Source organism: Rhea americana, unplaced genomic scaffold (assembly GCF_003343005.1).
Source record: "Rhea americana isolate MKP2758 unplaced genomic scaffold, rheAme1 scaffold_25, whole genome shotgun sequence".
NCBI lineage: Eukaryota > Metazoa > Chordata > Aves > Rheiformes > Rheidae > Rhea > Rhea americana.
The window spans coordinates 4,445,724-4,468,356 of record NW_028186368.1 but is presented as its reverse complement, the minus strand read 5'-3'; the positions used below and the strand labels follow the sequence as shown (position 1 = coordinate 4,468,356).

At 32.7% G+C, this 22,633-nt stretch overlaps 1 protein-coding gene across 1 annotated transcript in view; it reads left to right on the top strand.

Annotated features, from left to right (window-relative positions):
* The window catches only part of GRIK2 (glutamate ionotropic receptor kainate type subunit 2), a 414,190-nt gene that overhangs the window by 265,407 nt on the left and 126,150 nt on the right, over positions 1-22,633 (top strand). The window contains exon 11 of the mRNA XM_085306980.1: positions 279-502. Coding sequence (XP_085163106.1) covers positions 279-502 — 224 coding nt within the window. The remainder of the gene's footprint in view (positions 1-278; positions 503-22,633) is intronic.

Genomic DNA, 22,633 nt, shown 5'->3' with positions numbered 1-22,633 from the left:
AAATATTCTTGTTCTCTGCAGGATAAAGTATTTTGCTTCACTTTTTTCTATCTCTGTAATAGCTTCTGTAGTTTCCCTGAATGCTACTATGTTAATTCAGCATAACGAACTAAAATAAATCACTTCCCTTATTAGAGAAAGAGGAGGGTTTTAAACTTCAGCCTAAGTAGTGCAAATCTCCTCCATATAGAGTCTATGTTTTGTTTAATCTGATTCCCTGCTTCTGCCCCTTGGTTCTGACTTACGACTTGTTTCTCTTTTTGTATTTCTCTCAACAGAAAGCTGACCTTGCAGTTGCACCATTGGCGATTACCTATGTTCGAGAGAAGGTCATCGACTTTTCCAAGCCCTTTATGACTCTTGGAATAAGTATTTTGTACCGCAAGCCCAATGGTACAAACCCGGGCGTCTTCTCCTTCCTGAATCCTCTCTCCCCTGATATCTGGATGTATATTCTGCTGGCTTACTTGGGTGTCAGTTGTGTGCTCTTTGTCATAGCCAGGTAACATGTCAACTTTTGTGATTTTTTTGGCAATTGTTACCATCTTTTTCTTACTAATAATTGTCAAAAGTCACAAAAATTTTCTTACTTTCATACTCTTATATTTTAACTTTATGATGTACAGAACAAGAGTTAATGATGAGGGTTCTCACTGCTAGCTTACTCCACTACCATGCTGAGTCTCCAGTTTGTTTGTTATGTTGCTGAGTATTGAGTATGTTAGCTATCTCTCTCTTTTTATTTACAAATAGAGAGACATTAGCAAATTTATGAAACGTCGTTTCCCATTCATACTGTGTTTAGAAAGGAAGTGGCCAACACACTTTATTTTATTAGCATAATTTATTTGATACTATGGTGCTTAATCTCAGACTAAGTACTTAGCTGCCCATGTTGATCCAAGATGTCCAAATCAGGCCTCTTCATGTTAAAAATCCATATAATTTACTTGATGTATATTGGCACCTTTGAAGTAAAATAACAGAATAACTAGTTTTTAATTGTGTGCTAGGTGAGATCCCTGAGATAGATCACATAATTTAAAGTTCCAGGTTGGAATATGTTTGGAAGCATGTTTAGCTGAGCAGCCAGGGTTAAGGACCTCAATAAAGCAATTGTTAAATTATAAAAGGATTTGATATATAAGGCTGTATTGCTCCTTGAACACTTATTATCTGCTTTCTTCAATATAGACAAGTAGGTAAACATATCCTATTGTCAAAAATTTCATTATATTTTACTTTTTCATTGTTAACTGGAACTGACCCCAGATGCTCACAGAAATATAATCTTGCATGTCATAAATTTGACTCTTACTGTGATAGCAAAAAAAAAAAAAATACAGAGCACTAAACTTGCAGGCTTTTGAATGTAGTATAACTTGCAATGTAATATCACTTGCAGATTCCTCCCAGTAGTAATTTTTWAAAAATAAAATAAACATAAACTATGCTGGCTTTTATCCCAAACTTCCATTTAAAAAGACATTTTTTTGTGTATAGCAGTGATTTTTAGAAGCATATGTTTAATGCAATCCCACTTCAGCCCCATATTCTTACAATCTCTAGTGCACAGTTGAGTCTTATTATTTTTCTTTTCCCTTTATGCTAAAATTAATATCAGAGTTCTCTCACTTTTTCTGCCACTGTCATCTTCATTTTTGAGAAGCTATATCATTTTGCTAATAAATGCAAAGGTATTATTTCTAGAAAAACAGTTTATAAATAATTCAGCAAGATCACCTGAACATRAAGTACCTGAGATGCCAAAGTCATCTAGATAAAACACCGAAACACATTCTGTAATGAATATTTTCACTCCTGTGTCTTTAAAAGTCTACTTTAAATAGCCAGAAACTTACATTGGAAGTTTCTTCACAGAAAAATGGATTTTAGTGTATTATATAACCAGACAGTAAACTAATTTCTGAGGTGTTCCTATGACACAAATAATTCTGAAATTACAGGATTTATAATTGAGTATAAATTACAAACAGTTTTTGTGAAGCCCTCATGTAAAATATTTGTCTGTATGTACAGAAGTTTTAACCCTACTATGACCACTCAAGAATATTTTCAGAATAAAGCAYAGTGCTTTTGACAGGCAGCTTCTGTTAATGTTAGCAGGAGTTGTGTGACTCAGTTCCTACTTACACTCCAAAAATATGTTTTGTTATATTTTGTAGGAAAAAATGTATTTTCCTCTGGCCCTTTTTTATTATGCTGTTCAGTCATCTAATCTCACTCACAGAAGTAGAATGTTTATTATCAAACAGAAGCACAATGTACTAGAGCATTATTACTGAACTTTTTCACATTTTTGTTTTTGGGACCAGCAACATAAAAGCATTATCTTCAGTGTAAAGCATTACAAAATATGTTTGAAACTGAGTAGAGGAGTCTGCTTTTGTAGTGTTGTATAAAATATCTCTTTTTTTTACATATAAGTTTATACTAGCCTTCAAAACCAGAGACAGAATTTCAGTATCTGTTGTGCAATCAAACACTGAGCACACATTTAGAAATAGAATATGTAGGATTATGTAAGACAATCTACAGATTCTTTTAGTATTGTAGAAAGACTTAATAGGTGTTAGTATTTTCTGACTCCGTATTTCATATAGGGAAATTGTTCTCTGCTAAAATGATAATCTCCTGGTGAACGTTAAAAAGAGAAGAGCATATATTGCTCAGAAGTAAAAGAGCCTTTTGCAAATATAATTTGGATTTTTTTTTTTTTTGTCATTTAAAGGGAGATGCTATTAACTGAAGTCTGGTAGCAAACAGGACTTTGCAGCTTAGTATTGAATATTTATTTTCAGTATGAGTTATAAGTTAGATGTTGCACAGTTTATTATGTATTTTTCAGTCTTGATATGAAATTATTGGACTATATGCCATCAAATTAATAGGGCCTGTCTAGAGTGTCTTCTTAAGATTTTTATTTCATAACAATCCTGCCATAATGAGTGTTTAACTACCAGTGTTTCATAATAATTATGTGTTTCATAATAAGGTGTATCTGTGTTTGGAGCAGTATCTAGTATGTCTTTTATGATATGATGTTTTATAATTACAGCTTATCAGAGTATTCATTGTAGAACATTTATTTTTAGATTTACACTTCACATCTTTGTGTGAAATGTTTCATGAGCAAGCTATGATTTTATTGTTTTAACATGTCTTCCAAACAGTATTGAGATGTAAGAACTTGATCCATTTAAAACAGAAAGTACAACTCTGTTTCAGTACTTGGAATTCACTGAATAATTAGTAGTAACGGTCACATTTAGGCAAAGCTGAAAAAATTAATAGAAGGTTTAAGAATCTTGGAGGGGGAGTTACTGAAAGGAATTTACAGAGTACCATAGAAAGTGTAAATGATAAAAAGGAATGTAAATTTTCAGTAGTCTTTACCTTCACCTGAAACTACTTGTAAGAACATTGTTTTTCATTTTTTGTTTTTTGTTTTCCTTCCAATTTGAGAACTAGATATAAAGAACTGGAATCTTTACGTGCTCACTAAAACCCAAAGCTAGGAGAGTAGTTTGTTTGTTAGCTAGCAGGCTTTTCTGGGTCATTTTCTTCTTGTTGTAGTCCCAACGATTGATCAATCAGCTGCTCATATTGATATTACAAATGCTGCATTCTGAATGGGATGAGCGTATGTATTGAAGGACATAGTATTTTCTTTAATTTTTATTCCTGATGGGGAATTATAGCAGGCTGTGATTGTTCCATATATACGAACACTTCCTCATGTTGTTTATTGTGGTAGCTGAATCTAAATAGTTACGATAGTTACTCTTTGAATATCTTTTTTTTTTTTTTTTTTTTTTTTTTTTTTTTTTTTTTTTTTTTTTACAGAGTGTGGAATGATAGATAAATTCAGTCTTCTTGACACTAAACATCTCAACTTTCTGTGAACTCAAAAATCATATAACAGTTTTTTTTTTGTCTTTTGGCAACTATAACAGATCTGCTTCTAATGCCAGCTAGCAATGTCTTTGTGTGAAACATATGATATCTTGTTGCATTCCAGTTCCAAAATCTTTCCTTTTCTGTGTCTGCCTTTTATTTTTGTTTCTTTAATTTAGAAGCCCAGCTGAACTCACAGTTTATGTGTGATTTGAAGGAATGCTAAGACTGGAGTAGTGTACATCTACACCTTTTTGGAGTTTTATCAAATACAAAGCCTTCTCTTTTGATGTGTACAATTAAAAATCTTTTCAGAATTAGTAGCATTTATTCTTTATTTCTGTTGATTGATGCAAACCATTGTTTCATTTATAAGAAACATGCTGATTTCTTACATTTTTGGTATCCAAATTCATAGGCACATGGCATTCCTTCTCTTTTGTTAATTTGTAATTAATAATCAGTTATTTTCCTTTTTTGGTCTCAGGAAAATCTGATATATTGGCAACTGTAAGTACTGGCCATTTATTGTAGGGAATATGAAGAAAATCAATTTCATACATTACAAAATGCTAAATATCCTTGACCTAAATGGGCCTTCAAATTCATGAGTTTTAAAATTAAACTTAAATAATATTCAGCCAGCTTTCCTTATGTAATCAGCATTTTTGGAGTCTCATATGTATGTAACTTCCACATCTTCATGAATCTTTTCAGAAAACCCAGACTGGAGAATAAAATACTTATCTATTTTTATCCAATTACTTTCCACCTGATTTTTCTAAGTTCAAGTTATTCCCTGCAAATTTAAATATTCTCACAGCAAACTCTATGAATRTGTCTGTCTGCAACAGTGCAGTTTAGTGTGACTGACCTTCTTCATAACTGGAAGAGATGCACCTGTTTTAGCATGATAGTTCACTTTTCTACAGATTAACTGTGAAGCAGATAAACTGCCCTGGATGAAGTGGTCCACTAATGAGCTGAACTATCTTGAGTATCAGTGAATCTATTGTGTAAATATACTTTAAACTGTGCTCACGGCCCTGATAGCTAACATTGAATCATGAGTTATCAGTTTAAAGGGCTTGATTAAGCTTAGCCTATATCATACTCTGCACATGAGTGCTTCCTGCTTTTTCTGCCTTCCAGAAGAATTATCTTTCCTCTCCTAAGTCAAGCTCTTGTCTTGCTTTCAGCTGTCATAGTGTTCAGTATAGACTATTTTTCCATTTCCTTGAAAGCAGTCATAAAAGCACTATGAACGCTGCCTCATCACCAATTACATTTTTTTCTTACCAGCTGGAATAAAGTATAATAAAAGGTGAAAAGAGTTTTAAAAATATATCCATACATTCTTAATCTTTTTTCTGTGAAGAAGCTTAAGAATATCATGTTTCTTCAAACTTTAACGGATGCCTGAGAATTATAGATCTGTGGAGCACATACATATTCTTTTACATCTCATCAGTCTTCATGTTTATTTCCTATTTCTTGATCAACTGATTTCTGCCCTTAAGCTTGTCCAGCAGATTTTCAAACTATTCCTTGGAAACTATCTCGATAGAAAGGAATCAAGGATAGATAAGAAGGAACGGCTTTTTCAGTCAAATTTTATTCAAGTAGGAACTTAGCATATTTGTCTTTTACTCTTAACAAGCATACTTACTGAAAACCTTATCTTCTACAATACTGCAGCATTTGTTATGAGGTATTCTCAGATACGATTTCATCTTCCAATAGGAGAGTCCAGATAGCAACCCCTGGTATCTGCTTTTCTTAGTAGYTTATGGTATTTAGTTTTGCTTGAATTGTAACACAAGAAAAGACATTGTCACTAGGGTATAGAATGCTGTGCAAGTAGGCAAGGATGAAAGCATGCCAAAAACTGACACACTTTCCAAACTTGTTCCATGGCAATTATTTCAAAGTCAAGGATTTTTATTTCTATTAAATCAAATTGCAATTTATGACCTTACCTAGTTAATTGCTTCCAACAGATTCAGAATTATCTGCCTCTATGCATATCATTTCTCTGGTTGCAAGCAAATTCATGTTAACACTAGACATTATTTGTATTGTGAGCGGAGAGCAACAGTGCCAGCCTCCAAAACACTGGGGSTTACTGTCAAGTGAACCAGGGAGCAGTTGCATGACAAGAGTTTATTTTCTTTCTCTTATATATCTTTCTATCTGTTTGCTAACTGATAGGTTCATATAGTTATAACAAGAAATCTTAATATTATGTGAAAATGTTTTAAAACCTTCTTACTTTCTGGATTTTATTTCTTCTCCTTTAATTCAAATTTGATTTTAGATTTCTGTCATTTAAATAGAATTTCATTAACTGAGGTTAGTATAAAGAAGACGCCTTAATTAGCTCTTAATTTTATTACACTCATGGGCAAATTCTTAAGTACATGCTTTTCACTTCATCTGTCCCACTATATGTTATAGCGGTGAAATTGTATAACTGTCTTGTCCAGATAACAGTTATTGGAAATCTGCTGAAACATTTCTCCACTTACAAAGTAAACAAGATTTGCATAGGATATTTCAAATGTGTTCAGATATTCTGAGCATCATTATTCACAAAATGCACATGACAACTTTAACTTGATCAAGTAGAGTGGAAATTTACTATGCTCTATGCTCTATAATATTATCATAAAACTCTATAGTTTATTTACCTATAACAATATTTAGGTTTATTTTTTTGTCGTCCACACAGAGATCTTATATTTTATTCTTTTTCTGTATCAAGGCTGAGATCAAAGCTAAATGACTAAAAAATCTGAATATTGTTGATGAGGATTTGTGTTTAAAAAAAAGACAGGTATAGCAAAGAGTTAAACAGCAGCTTCTCACTTTGCAACTTGACACTGTGAAAGACACAGCAGTCCCCTGACAGCCTCCTCCACAAGAGATTTATCTAGGTTCTGTGTCAGTTTGTAGAATACCTGATATATAAATAAACATCTGAGTACAGACTCTTTTTATTGTAACCCCTTAGGATTCTTTTGAATTGCTTCTGAATGCTGTCAGTCTCCTTCACCTATTCAAGAAGAGACAAAAGTGCCAAGAGGTCTTGTAGTCTGTACAAGGACAACATCTATATAACAGCCTCTTTTAGAACACCGTTACAGGTTGCAGACAAAAATACTTATTTTTATACTTTTTGACATAACTACACTATATTGGTGGTAGATCGATCTGACATCCTGGACACTACTTATCATGCATCAAAAATAAGAAAAAATATTGGCAGCAAAATGACTGCTGAAATCCTGTGAATGCTTTAACTGTGGATGGCTGAAGTACTCAGAACCAGACTGCCTCATCAGGCCAGTGGAAGGTATAGAACCCTCTCATTAGCTAAAACTCAATATGCAAGTTGAGGAATATGAATATACGAATATGCTTATTTCAACAAACCTGGTCATTTCTTTTTTTTTCTTTTTTTCTGTCAAGAAATTAGTATTTTTGTAGTAGTCTAATCAAATTGTCTTCTGTAGAGTTAATGTGTGAGTGGGGCCTCTTTTGGAAGCAGAGTAGTGGGTGGCTTCTCTGAGATATGTACTAATTTAATATCAATCTTAAYCTACTTTTAGACAAAATAGAAGAAAATATCTTATAATATACACTATAATGATGGTGCCATCAGAATGATTTCTGCCAATATTTGCTTCTTATTCTCTAAATCAATTAGAAAACTGAAATCAAAAGTATAATAGTGTATTTATGCTCTATACGGTTGATGATGGCCCAGACTRTCTTTCCTATCTTGTCTGTTAATGTTTTTTCTCATTATTCTGAAAGCAATCACACAGTTCCTTAGTGTATCATTAATTGCCCCAAAACATTTTTTGAGTGGCTAAATTGAATCCGAATTCTGTTCATCCTTAAGGAATCTGGTCTTCTTTSTTAAGCAAGTCAAGAAATCCCTTCATTTTCATTAACTAGATCCACAGACAGAAATTAACTTTCAGATAGTTAGATCATTATCTCGAATTAGATGCACAGCTCATTCTGGCTGTACTCATTCTGACTTGACTTTTCAAGCCTTGTTATATATAGGCATTATACATTTATAAACACATATTTTCCTATTGATGGAAAGTTGTAAAAAAACCCTTTTTTGCAATCTGAGGGTTAATGATGGCAAGYTGTATGAAAAGTCATGCTGAACTATTTTTATAGCATAATCTCTTGTTTCTGGTTTCTCATTTACATCTGTTACACTATACATTTCACTAGTCACATATATCTGAAGTTGAAGAGATTTATTATTCATTTGAATCTTAACAGTACCTCTTATAGGATTCAGAGATTGTCCCCTAAAGTTCATCCAGAGGATTTAGCTCGATGAACCGTCTTTCCTAGTAAAATATCCTAAGTGAGATACTCACTGTGARTGAGTGAATTTCCTAGTGAGTACTGGTGAATGGCTTTCTGGCCTGCTTCCATTTTGAGCTTTGACTGACTAGAATTGTCCTATTTCATTTACTCTGCTTCATACAGTTCTTTAGCAGACATCTCCCTGATGTACCATACACTGTTCAACTAAGATATAACTTAAAACAGCCTGCGACAGTTTAATCATTGTGTTTGCAGTCCTTTCATCCCTAGCACATGCTGGATGGTGTTGGAAGGTATTATACTATCAATATCATCATTTCTTTTCTCACACATTATACTACCTCATATAGTTATATTTTGGTTTATATGTCTCCAATTTTCTGTCATTTCTTTCACACTGTATGACCAAGTTTAATATACTGTAAACACAATGCAATTTGCTTTTGAAAGTAGTTCAGCAGTTAAAACAGTCACATTTTTCCTTGTGTTTTTGRGGCTGTCCATATATGATTAGGTTTAACTATGAGCGAAGTCTCATCTACATCGTTTTGTTTATTGAAACGCCTTAGRTAAGCAGCCTTTAAGTGAGTCAGTATCTGAAGACTGTTTTGTCAAAAGTCCTATAAAACCATATGTAATGATGTTTCATATCAACCATGCACATTAATTTGTTAGTCTCCATGTACTGTGTTGCCATCCATTAGCAAATAATCCCATAGCTGCCTCTGAGAAAGGTACATAGTAATCTGAAAATTAATTTCATTTGGTTTTGGAGTTCTTCACACTGTGGTAAAGTGTTCAATGTTTCTTCCTTATTTTTAAGTTATTACCAATTATCAACAAATGTAGTAAGAAAGAAAAGACATTAGCTTGCTTATATGAAGTAGTTTACTTTAAAAAACCAACATATTTAGAATCTCTGGAGAAAATCCTAAGTATTCTTTTCTAATATTGGGTCATTTCAGTCTCCTTTGTCAAAACATAAGAGGTTTATTTGATAAGTGACAAGAAAAGGAAAGGAAGACTCAGGTCCAGACTTAGCCTTTTACATGTTTATTTAGTAAATCATAGGATGCATTAATGTTAAGTGTATCATAGTAATGTTAAGTGTGCCTTAGAATCGTTCATCTACAGATGAATCTGAGTCTTGTCAAGCTAAATGTTGCTTTTGAGGAAGACTAGTGCCTCTTCTGGTTTTGAAAGTAGGGGAAAAGTAGTACTTTGTTTTGTTTCTTTGCATGTATTTTACTCTAGCATGTGTTACATTAATGAAGAGAAGAGAACTCATCATGATGCATATCAGCAGTTTTCTCACGAGATATGGAAAGGAATGTAGTCCTCTAATGTGAGAAGCAAGGAGAAGAAATAGTGGGACAGGAGTAGAATCAGTAAGAGTTCAAGAAGGTACCATGATGCTATCAAAAGATAAAATTGGTAATTTAAAAGTATGGAAGTTAACCAGTTGACTCCTTTTTCATTAGCATCAGTGACTGATCTTATGTAGATTGCCTGTTGTATCAATAGATGGTTTTGATTGGCAGCTGAACTTTTGGGGTTTTTTGCCCAAAATTTCAGAATGACAAAGCTCATGTAGGACAGATTTTATTTATTCAAGCCATTTATTTATTCAACCGCATTTCCATGCGGTTCCAAGTTAATAGTGAAAGGCTTCCTCACGAAAAATATAGAGGTTGGAGTTGTAAGGTGAAAAACTGAAAATTAGCTGACYGTAATTTTTACTTGACATGCTTCTGGAAGACCCAGAAACATAGTAGTGCCTTGTTTACTAGATATATGATAATATTGAATAAAAATGTCTGTAAGGATTGAAAAGCAATTGTTAYATTAACTGAACCAAACATATGAAAAGCAGCATTATTTGCTAAATGTGTAGACCCATATACAATAAATTTCTTTATATCACTTAAAATTAAGAAGCAGATATAAACCACTGCAAAAGCAAAGCCATTATGGTACAATGGCTACAAAACTCAAGTAAAATTCAWGCTAAAAATGTTCAGAAGAGCAGCTTCTGTAGGATAGCATTTCAGAGTTAACCTCTATGTTCTTTGATTTCAAGATTAGTTGAAGGATAGGAGAACCTAGAGAATCCCAACACTTGCATGTTTTGCAGATTTTACTCTTTTATTTTCTTTTTAAATCAGGAAGTGTATTATTGAGTAATGTCAATAATATCTCTGCTAGAATATACATTATTTAAAATAAAATATCAGTTTCTGACTTCAGAACTGGAAATAATTTAGTTATCTTTTCACAAATTTAGCTAAAACCAGATTTGCTAAATTCATCTATCAATCATAATTATCCATTTTATTCTGGAAAAATGTAAATAGATCTAAATAGAGGAGGGGGCAGGGGAAAACCTTACGTAAACATTGCCTTTTCCAAAGATAGAGCTTTTTTTTTTTTCTTGGAGGGAAGAACTACTAGCTAACAGTTAAACCAATTTTTAAAGTAAGTAAATAAGAAATGCTTGTTGACTATAAGTGATATTCCATATCAGAGATAAGTAAGGTTATTCCAAAGATGCTGAAGATCCTGTAGCCAGGAGAATGGGAATTATTTGTCTTTGATTTATCTTTCCAATTCGGCTGTGTTAGCCATAAATTTACATGGCTGATCCAGACCTTCAGTCTTTAATTCATTAGTGTCGAGACTTAGAGTAGGAGAAGTCATTATAGCACTGCCAAGTCTCGACTAGAAACCAGTCTGACAAAAGAAGTACTTAATTGTTTCTGATGCTGAAACTCAGTTGTCTGTTCTCCAATAGTTTCTATCTCCCCTGTGGAAATCACCCTTTGTTAACTCCAGGGATGGTGAAATTGCTTTAGTGTAAAGTTAATCATGCATTTTCAGGCTTAAGATCCAAAGTGAGCATTTTTTTTTGTTTTTAGTACGCTATTATCAAAAGTTTAATCTTTAGCAAGTATCATTCTAACAGGGAAAAAATTAGACTGTGTGGAAAATTTTCAGCATYGTAGTTGAAACAAAATAATCTGTGAATGAATTAATTGATTTTCTTTGAAAATAATAAACCTTTAAATTGCAAAATGTTTACCATTAATCGGTCTTTTAACACTTTGGAGAGCAGTTTAAATATATGTAATTTTTATTAAATAGTCCTGTTTAAATCCTTCTAGCATTTATTTCCTATCAATATACTTTTTTTTTGTTTGTTTGGTTTTTTTTAATGCATCATAGCCATTACACCTCTGTGGCACTTGCACCTACCAATTAGGTTCCACCTAAAGACTTTAGCATAGATAAAGACTTTGCATGCAGCTAATGCAGCTACCCTGTAGCTGGGAAAACCAGGATGGCAAAGTTATTTCAGCTTGATGGAGTCATGTATATAACTCCACCAGACTAAAAGAAAAGCATTCTACTCAGACCTGTTGCCTCTTTACATTCCAGTTTCCTCCTCAACTATGTAAAACAGGAATGCTGAGTGGAAGATTTTTCATGGAGTAGATAGTGAGGTGGTAGATAAGAAAAAGTTGCTTTCCTATCCGCATGCAGTGGTTTTTGTGAACCTGCATCTTTATAGAGCTTCTTCTTTGTTCCCATAAGAAATAGCTTAACTTTACAGTAGAATAATATACCCATTTGTTATTTATCTGTTTGTTTTGTAAAAGTAGGGATACTACTACAGTATTTCGGTACTGTAGTGCTAACACCAGTGATACAGGGCAGTCTTCAAGTAGCAGATACTACAGCAGTTACTTTCTGTCGTGGAGCAGTTTTTTTGGTAGTGGTTTTGGAGTGAAAATAGTCAGGGTTCTAGTTTATAGTATGATGCAGGTTCAGAAAAATTCCAGTGAAAGAATTCCAACAAGTTCCTTAGAAAATTCTCTGGTTTTGTGGCTGACACAATGTAACCAATGAACCCTGTCTAGAAGAAAAATGGAAGCAGTTAGCAGAATTTTCTACATTGCACTGCTTTGCTGTGATCACAGAGCTTGGCAAAGATAATATMAAGTTGCAAAAATATCTGAAAAAGAATTTTAATTAGTTATATTTATCCTCCACACACTTCTCTCTCTCACTTTCTCTTTCTTGCTCTCCCCTTCTTCTAAACAGGCATGTTAGTGCAGAGTGAATAGTTAATCATGTCAAAATCCTGGTCAGTGTGCCCTTCATTTACTGGAATGAAAGGAATTTTCACCTTGCTTCAAATGTAACTGTAATTAGATGAAGTCACTAGGTAGGTGCCATAGACTCCTTAAATCTTTTTGTTCTGCTATGAGAAGCCCAATTCTGCCTGCAGCTTAAATGTCAGTCAGGATTGTTCACATTCATAACACCTCCCTCACTGTCCATTGACTTTCATACTGTGTAGTCATTTGTGCTCGTGCAAAACAAATGTCAAAGGCAAGGAAGAGGATGGTGTTGCACCTCTACTTTGCATGAGTGTAAATGACTCCACAGGTGGAAGACAGTGGAGATTTCTAGATGGTAGGAAGAGCTTAGTTGGGCTTTCTCATAATACAGTAGAATTTTCCAAGAGCACTGCCAAGCAGGCTCAAGTCTCCTTTTGCAAGACACTTTACAGTAACATAGCAAACAGCAAGTGCTTGCTTTAAAGAGTTTGCATTTCAAAAGGAGTGTGGTTTAAATAGTTAAATGGGATGAAAATTCCTACAAGGCATGAAGAAAATAAAATGAAAAAATAATAGAATGAGTGCATTTCATAAGTGATTCCAGATTCAGCAGTCATAGTTCATGAGCTACCTAGGCATAACCAGCTTTCAGTTTACGGTCTACATTACAAAACAAATGAATTTTGAGAAGGATTTTGAAAGATGTATAAATTTTGACCTGGAGGCTTTACTCACAATGAAGCCTAGATGACAGTCAAATAGTACTGGTGGAAACATTGCACAGTTTAGGCTATGGCATTAAAGACTCAATTTTGTCTCTTTCGAGGAAGAACAGTGAATATGAAGAACACATACTAGCTGCCTTTCCACAATGATACAGGTTGCCCATAGGTCCTGTAACACATGTACCAGATCCCTAAAGATATCTTATACAGGTTTGGGAATCTGAAAAGTGAAAMTCTGATGATATTTAAGTAACAAACACACATTTTGGCAATCTGGTCRGAGAGAAAATAATAAATCAGATTCAGATAGGCTGTGCTGAACTAAAAGCAGTACATTTGAATCAAGGGACAGGATTAAATGAAGAATGAAGTCAAATTAATGGTTCTCAGTAATGAACAAGTTGGTAGCATTGTCTTGCCACAGGGTGAGAGATGGAGAGAGCRAAAGGAGTAGCCATAATCTCTTTCTATAGGAAAGAGTGTATTACCTTGTATGCCCAGAAGCACTTGGGCTCTAATCCTTACATTGTTGAAATACTGCTTCTGGAATCAGTTTTACAGAAAAATAGGTTGGAAGAAATTCTAGGCCAAGGCAAGCCGTAGTATACTCAGTTTCCTAACAAGGTTATGTCAAATTGTGGAGCCTGAAGGGCAAACTCTAGCATATTGATAGTGCTATGAAAGAGGCAACGTAAGTGCTGAGGGTGTGAGGATGAAAGTTGCTGGTGGCCAGTGCTATCAGTGAAGGAAGCACTGGTGTCTTGTTTGTAACCAGCTGATCATTTCCTAGGTTAGTATCTATGAAGACTTCAATTTTTTGTTCGAAGGTAGGAGAAAGGCTTCTAGATTTCTACTGAAGCCTAAAAGAAGTTTCAAGTAGTTATCCACCACCAGGATGTGGAGCTTCAATTCAGCAGAGTTCCTGCACAGAGCTCTAAGTACACAAGTAGACCTTTTTATTTCAGATCAGGTTACTTGCAAATGTAAAGTGAGACATGCATTTGATTTCTTTCATCTTTTCTGGAGGAAAAAAAAGGTGCATTCTGAGGACAACAGTAGTAACTGAAATATTTCTAAAATTACTGGTTCTAAATTGGGGGAGAGAGCACAGGGGTAATGCTGAGACCAATAATAGAATAATCAGAAAGGATGAAACATTTTGTAATCAAACATTATCCTGAATAGATGATTATCCTATCATATTCCTGTAGAAGTCAATGGAAAAGATTTCACTGATTTTGACAGTAGCATAATTGAGCTTAAGAACTATGTATTTGCTAGCCAGTTAAACAGCCCAGGGCTTACTTTCTGGCCCAGAGGTCAAGTGATATGGCACAGTCTGTATCCATAAGACTAAAATGTTTTCTGTTCTTAGCTTTTATATCATCCCAGTGATCCCACCAATACTTTGAACTATATTTGGGCATTATCTAAATGAGCTTAGCGTAGGCCAAAACTGTGACAGAGTGTGCTAACAGCTAAGCAGTATGGATGATTGCATGCAAATGCTGAAACCCAAGTTATTTCCTTCATTTAATGATATATATGTATACATAGAGGGTCAGAGAATTGGATTCCTAGTGATAGTAAAGCACTGAAAAGACTTTAAAAACAATTTAAATGCAGAATTATTTCTTTTCCATAATAAAAACAAATTCAAGAATAATTAATTTACATCTATGCAAAAAAAACCCTTTGTTTTCAGATGGATTTTGATAAACCTATATTAAAGCTCTAAATCTGAAAGTTATACTCCATCAGTAAGCAATCAGGAGTCACACGTTAGCAAGAAAGCAACACTGTTGAGTTGCAGATAGATTCTCACGTACTGTGTTATTTGCTTGGGACAAAATTTACTTGTTGAAGAATTCCCTCTGGCATTTCTGAGGCTTTGCCTTAATGTGCTTAAGGTGTATATTGTAAAAAGATAAGGATTTGATTCTTCCTTTGAACAAAACCACAAAACAGTAATCCTCAGGGTCTTCATTCGTGATGACACGACCTTTTTTTTGGCTTCACAATCACATGAATGCAAAAAATAGTATAAGTACTCTAAAATACACCACATGACCCAAAATTACCACTATTATATTTTCTAGATTAATTGTTATGGTTAAAGGACATTTAGGTTTGCCAAGCAGAAATACTAAAAAGAAACATTACGCTGCTCTTGAAAATATTTTAACCATTTATCCTGTACATAAAAAACCTGTCCAATATGGCTATATTAAAAGATATCCTGTTAGGTGGTGATCCTAGTGCAATCATTTTTGTATTCTTGTCACACCGATGGATGACATTTAATATACAGTGAAGGACAACAGTGAATTACTATGCACTCTAAACTAGATAATTGTTTTGCTGTGATGCTCAATGTTGAACTAATCTGCGGTCAAGAAGGCTGTTGTCACGTTGAAATGAAATGTCAGTTTAGTTGTAAGACCTTAGAGTGTACTCACCCGACCTTTTTCTAAGAAGTCCATATATTTTTTTGTTACAAAATATAACTTTATCCTCACTATGTGTCTTCAGAAGGTCCTTTGCAATTCTCAACTTCTTTCCTCAAACTTTTGAGAAACACTTAAGTGTATTGAGGAAATCATATAAGTGTTTCACTTTTAAATAAAAGAGCATTTAATTTTCTCATGTATCCTCCTATTTATACTATCTTTTATTCTTTCAAAGAAAAATACTAATTAGCTTATCAATATGTTATTAAAATAGAAATAAAAATCACTTTGGTATATTATTAATTTATTATCTTATGTGTAGATGTAGTTAACTACCAGAAAAAACACTCTTAGACCAACTGTAGTGCATATGAGTCCCTTATTACTGAAAGCATTATGGCATTTTATCTCTAAACCTCTAAAGAGCAATGAACAACATAAGCTTCAGCATTTCAAAAGCCAATATGGTATTACAAAACACACTATTGTATTAAATTATTTCAAGTGTTTCCTGGCCACTTTTTTCTGATAGCACACATTTTGAGAAATAGACAAATATGACATGATATCACTGTAGTTAAAACTTACAAGTAATTATACAGATACAGTGGTTAGTATGTGTTTTAATTTTTAAAAAAGCTTACTTTTTTGTTATTTCTTGTTTAAAATATATGAATGTTTTCCTGAAGAATGAGAGGCTCCTAATATATATATATATTTCACAACATGGTGGAGTATAAGGAAAATATCCTCATACCTTCCACTTCAAACCACTGAACCAAAATCTTGCTAACATTTTGCTTCTGCACACTCCATATTCTTTGTATTCTTATATCAGCAGGTGCAGATTTGCTGATTTTCTTAGCTAATATCTTCTAAGTTCCAGATCAGGAGTCCAGCTTCTAAGAGTTACCCAGTCTTTCTTGAAGATTTAGAACAGAAGAGGTATTAAATAAAAAAATCTATATTGAAATTACTTTTCAGTATTTTTGATGGTCTAAGAGCAGGTCAAGGAAAATAGAAGGAGAGAGACAAATTATTTTATATATTAATTTATCTATTGAGCTTAGGAAAGTCTCTTTAGGTTTATTTAATGAATCATTTTTAATTCATAAGAATTAAATAGGACAGAGATAATGAATACATCTCTGGAGATACATAAACAGTGTTTTTTGCATAGTTTTTTTGTTATTAAAGCAATTTAGAAATTGGGTTTAATTTTTAGGAATGAATGTAATGTAGTTTCTAGTTGTTGAACTGTTTACAAATTATAGGCATGACAGTTTTCAAAGATAAAACTCATCTTAGTAATGCACAATAATGTTATTGGTTGCGTTATGATAGAAAGATAGCTACTATAGTTCAAATATTCATTGTTGCAATTAAAAAGCCAACTATTTCTTAGTTTGGACTAAAATGTTGAAATTTTTGATATAGCAAAAACCTTTTTAAGAGAGTGAAGCTATTCAGATTAGAGTACAGGACATGGTGAAATTGTAAGGAAGAGAGAATTATGTGGAGAAGATAAATCATATATTCTTATTTACCCTTTTTCAGAATGCAGGAAAAGAAAGACCATTAAATCAAATTGAAAAGAACAAATTTAAGGGAGAGAACAGAACCTTTTTATTGTAAACTGATAATTAACCTCTGGAGTTTACCACAGAATAAAATAACAAATGAGTACTTTGTAATAAAGTTACAATGATTAGGACTGCAAGTGCATGTAAGGTAATACTTCATGTATAAAGCAAATGGTGGAGGTTATAAAGAAATGTTCCCTGTAGCATGTGAGTTACTACTTTGTTGTAGTTTTCCTCGTTGCATTTTTTTGCAACTTTATATGAAATACTAGTACTAATACTAGTCAGAAACAGCATATGTTTTTGGAGAAACTTTCATTCTCTGTTTTCACTAGTCCAGAGGGTAGTAAAGTTGAAAAAAAAAATCATTCATCAATGTGGAGAATAACAGGCATCATAGATTTCTTATGTTAACCTATGGGATTCAGTATGCTCCGTAAAAAATAACAGTCATATTGATTATGAAAATTTTAGTCAAAAATAAATTTACCTCATAGATTGTGCTGTGTAATGTCATTTTATTTCATGTTTTATGCATTCATTAACCCGTTTACGCTGTCTGTTGTTTTAATTCATTGTACATCAGATTAATTCACAGATTAATTCATAGCTTTGTGAAATGTTACTGCAGACTATAGGTCTGGTGCAGTGTCCACTGAAGATCATGGAAAATATTTCCATTAACTTCTGTAGACATTGGGTAAGGTCCATTTGAACATTTGAACATACAGCAAAGATAACATGGATTGCAGCTAAGTAGAAGAAAATGATAATTAAATGAGGTGAACGTATGTATGGTAAAATGTTCTCTTCAGCTTATTGAGTTAGTATTTGAAGCAATGGTGAAAAATACAGCCTTGAATTTGGGCCTTTATGAATGTTACCGGCATCATGACCATTATGAAACAAAGGCTGCAACTGTCATCTAAGTTGGTTCAGAATATGCACCTGAATATTTATTTTATTGTAGTAAGTGACAATTAGGTAAGTTTTTCCCTACTTCCCTGTTAATAATTCCTGGTTTGCAAGTTTATTTCTAGCAGTTCAACTAGGTTAAATGGCATGTATTCAGACTGAAAACTGTTGTTCATAAAAATAATTTATAAATCCTGACAGACAGAGAGGTAAACAGGTAGGCTTTCTCTCTTGTGAAGAAGAAAATTCAAAAAATGTAACTATTTCAGTTAGAGTAACAAGCTTGTCAGTTGAAGCTTGTAAAATATACAGATTTTGGAAATAATTTTAAATTAATATAAAGTAGGTAAAATCCAATAAATATTTAATTACTGTAAAAAATAAAATTAAAGCCAAAATCTGTTCCTTAAGAAGGTAACTTCCGATTTAGTAACTTCCAATTGGTAACTTCTAATTTAGATAAAGATTCTTTCAGACAAGTTAAATATCTGCTGGTATTCATGCAGTTTTATTTCTATAACAATAAATTTCACTATTTTTTAAGTCCAAAGATTAGAAAAGCTTGGTGTATAGGTATCTTTAAAAATGTTTCTACCTGTTTACTGTGCTGTCATTCTTAAAAACAAACAAATATTTTTCTACTTTATTTATTGTATGTAGTTTTGACATCATTTTTAAAAATGCCATAAAATTGCACATAAAATAATTGGTGCACATAACTAGTCATAAAATTTAATGTCAGAATATATATTTTTATATGATAACTAGAAATTTTGTATAAATTAAGCATATATTTATCCATATATTATCTTTGCTTATGTAGATTCAGTAAAAGTTAGTGCTTAGAAATTTAAAATCTTGCTAAGAGGCAAACCAGATAAGAATTTGCCATGTCTCATACAGTTTTACATTTATACTAAATGATGACATAAAAGCAAATATGTTTAGTTAAATTGTTAGTGACATGCTTTCCTTTGATTGAGAATATTCATAAAATCAAAATGTTGCCTACATGTTTGATGCTTCTGGTAATACTGCTTGCTTATCACTGAATTGATCTGAGAAATTCCATTGGAACATTTTGTTCTTTGCTTATTATTTTTTTAAATTTTCTTCAGTTAATTAAAATTCAAATATCTTTTTTCAGGTCAAAGAGATCAGTACAATAGTTTAATCACTGCTTCTTGTTTTTGTTTTAAAGAACAGCCAAGAAAATGAGTTTGTGGCCAGGCATAAATATTTTGCTGAAGTGTTTAATGTGTTAAGACTGCTTCATTTACAGAAAACAGTACTGTTCTTTTGCATGAACCTTTTCCTGCTTCATTCTCAAATTTAAAGCCACTCTGCCGTCAAGGATATATATGTAAGAAGTAAACATTTGTTTTATATGAGGGCAAAATTATTCATTAATAATATAAAGTTTAAACTTGGATGGATGAATTGTAGTATTATATCCAAGTGAGCCACAGTATGATTTGGGACCATTCTGTCAGTCCTTAATCAAAGAAGGATAGACAAAGTACTGGTAGTTTATCCTTAGTTAATGATTTAAATCTCTATTGCTTAATGAAAGTGTGTTTCAGTTTTTTTTTTTTAAGATATATCGAAATTAATTGTGTATTTCTTGAAGGAGAACACGTTTTTGACTTGAGGATTAAATTGTCACAGGAGAATCTGGCTGAAAATGTAGTGTATTGGAAGTATATTACATACTCATTTTGTTCAGGAAAGTGTGCTCTTAAGTAATTCATTGGAGGCAAAACAATTTTTATTGTTCTTGGCATTTTGACTGGAAATTTTTGAAATTTTAAAAAAGATTTCAAACTCAGGATATTTTGCATTGGAAAATGAAGAAGACAGGAGTATAATCGGTCTCCTTAACCTTTATCTCTTCCTTATTCTCTGTTTTCTTTTTTGTTGCCATCTATGCTCTAAAACTAAAAATCAGATTGAGTCTATAGAGAAATATTTGTGACAATATTACTATACTATATAGTAATATATATACTATATAGTAATATATATATTATATAGTAATCATTTTTATAATTCTGAGTGTGGCATCTTGTTTATAGTGAAAAAAAATGTTTAAAAGTTTTAGAGCATAGAGTCAAATTGGTACAAGTACTTAAATACCATTATTTCTCTACTTTGATATTTCTTGTTATTTTACTGTACATTATGAAAAAAATRGTTCTGTTTCATGTAGTTGGCTAATAATAGCTCAAGTAAAGTAAAGACTGTATTTCTYAAACAGCTTTTACTTTAGTGATGTCATCAGGTATAGCTGGAGGAAAAGAGAAAACTTGCATTGGTTAAGAATGAGGAATGTTGTAGCTGAATGAGTGTAAGGATAATATTAAGCAGTATTCTTAAGAGTACGAACAAGTAGTGGCTTGGTTTTGGGGTTTACTCAAGATCTAGTGAGCATGCATTACTGATAACTGATTGTTTTTACTTGACGAAATTATACATTATGGACCTTTTCACCCTCATTCTGCTTGTCAAAACTGGAAAGAACCATTGCCATTTTTACTAATTTTTAGATCAGATCTTCCCAGTTGAATATAGCTATGTCAGAACAAAGTTACAGCATATGTTCTCAGTTTAGCTGGGACTGGCTATATGAGCTCCATTGTAATTTTACTACATTCTTTTTCACTGTGACCATAACTGCTAGACTAGTGAAATCAAGGAAAGTTGAATTTAGTGTGATAGTAAGAGTAAGACCATTGCTAACCTGCATCTTCTCCATTTCTTTTACTTCTGAAGTTGATATAAATCGAAGAAAACAAAATGCCAACATTTCAAACAATATGAAATTAGAATGTGCAGGATCTATGCAAGTACAATACATGCTTCTTCCATCTCCCTAATAACTGTAATTGAAATTCCCACTCAGGTATACTTGACACTTCCAGCGACAACCAAGTTCGCTGCTCCATTGCATTTTACTGCTGCTGTTTCCTTTCTCCTGTGACTGAGGAAATACTGGATCTGGCATTCATTGGTAGCTACAGTAATGATCCATAACATGATACATCCAGCAGCATTGTTCTTCCTGGAGCCTAAACTATGTCATAGCAAAAGACTAGTTCTTCAGGAAACTCCTTTTATCTTCCAAAAATTATCCTTCTTCCAAGTGCAATAATTAATATATTCCTGCGTTTTATTTATTTTTTCTTTTTTTTTATGGGAAGCTTTCATGATGAAGAGAGTGTTCTATTTGATTTGTTCCTGACTCATCTTCATATGAGGTTTTCTTATCTGATTTCTTTAGTAGCATATTTTTTAGTTAGTGTGTAACAGGTATTACATGTGGTTTGGTTTGAGAATAATAGCTGTTAACTTTTCCTTACATTTTAAAGAAACCTGTACATAGCAGTCAAGCCATTGCTTATTCTTATGGACTATCAGTGAATGCACTACATTTCCTTAAAAGAATACATGAGCTCAATATAAACATCATCCCAAAGGGTTTAAAACTGAACCCTAGATCTTGTTAGAAATGTCCATTGATAGACAAACCACATTTTTGTACCTATACAATTTTGATTTGTTTTTCTTCTGCTAGTGGATAGGTGACATTTTTGAATGTTTTATCTTTGTATAATCCTGTGACAATTGCATCCATTTAGTCTACCGTGTAAGGCATTCATGCATTTTAATCTTCTGTTTACAGCTTCCTAGTACCTCTCATGATTTTTCCCATTGAGCTCTAATGGAGAGCTCAAGTCTTAGCATATTCACAATAAAATAAGCTATTAAATAAGAATTTATAAAATGATAACTGACTAAACTAGTTAATAAATTATTCAAGTGTCATTTTTACACATAATTCTGAAAGATTGCTTCCAAATGGCTAATTTCTCAAGAAAGTTGTTTATGAATATGCATTTTTATAAGTTTAAGTACTTCATTAAGGTGATAGAATATGAATTTGAGTGCATTTCTGCCTTTCTCCATTATTTTGTGGCTTACCTTGTCATTAATTGAAAAATGTACCAAAAGTTTTTAATACAGTTCACAACAACTTCGACAAACTAAGACATCAAGGTTCAATATCTCTTAACTGACAGCAGTGTACAGCAGAAACTGTCAGATATAAAACAGGTGACATTTTTGCCTTCTAATGCACCTCCAGGAATTTTTTATATATAAAAAGATATGATTAAATTAACTTGCCAGAGGATGTTAACAAATCTGTAGAGATTGAGATAAAATTAGATTGTTTTAAAAGACATACGGAGCAGCAGAACTCAAACTCTGCTTAATCTAACTAGGTGTGAATGCTATGATATGCTCAGATATTTAGACTAGTTGTGAAATTATAATCTGTTGAGAAGTTTAGGAGCCCAGTGTTCCAAATGCACTGCACTGCTATTCTGCATTTTTTTCTAGAAATATTTATTATAAAGTAATACTTTAGTAATAAAAACAACAATAAAAAAACCCTACCAAATATATGCTTTTTATAAGCAAAAAAAATTCAAATTTTCTTTAGTAATATTCTTTCATAAACAGTTCCAGCTTTTTTATCTGTACTTTGCAGTAGATTTATT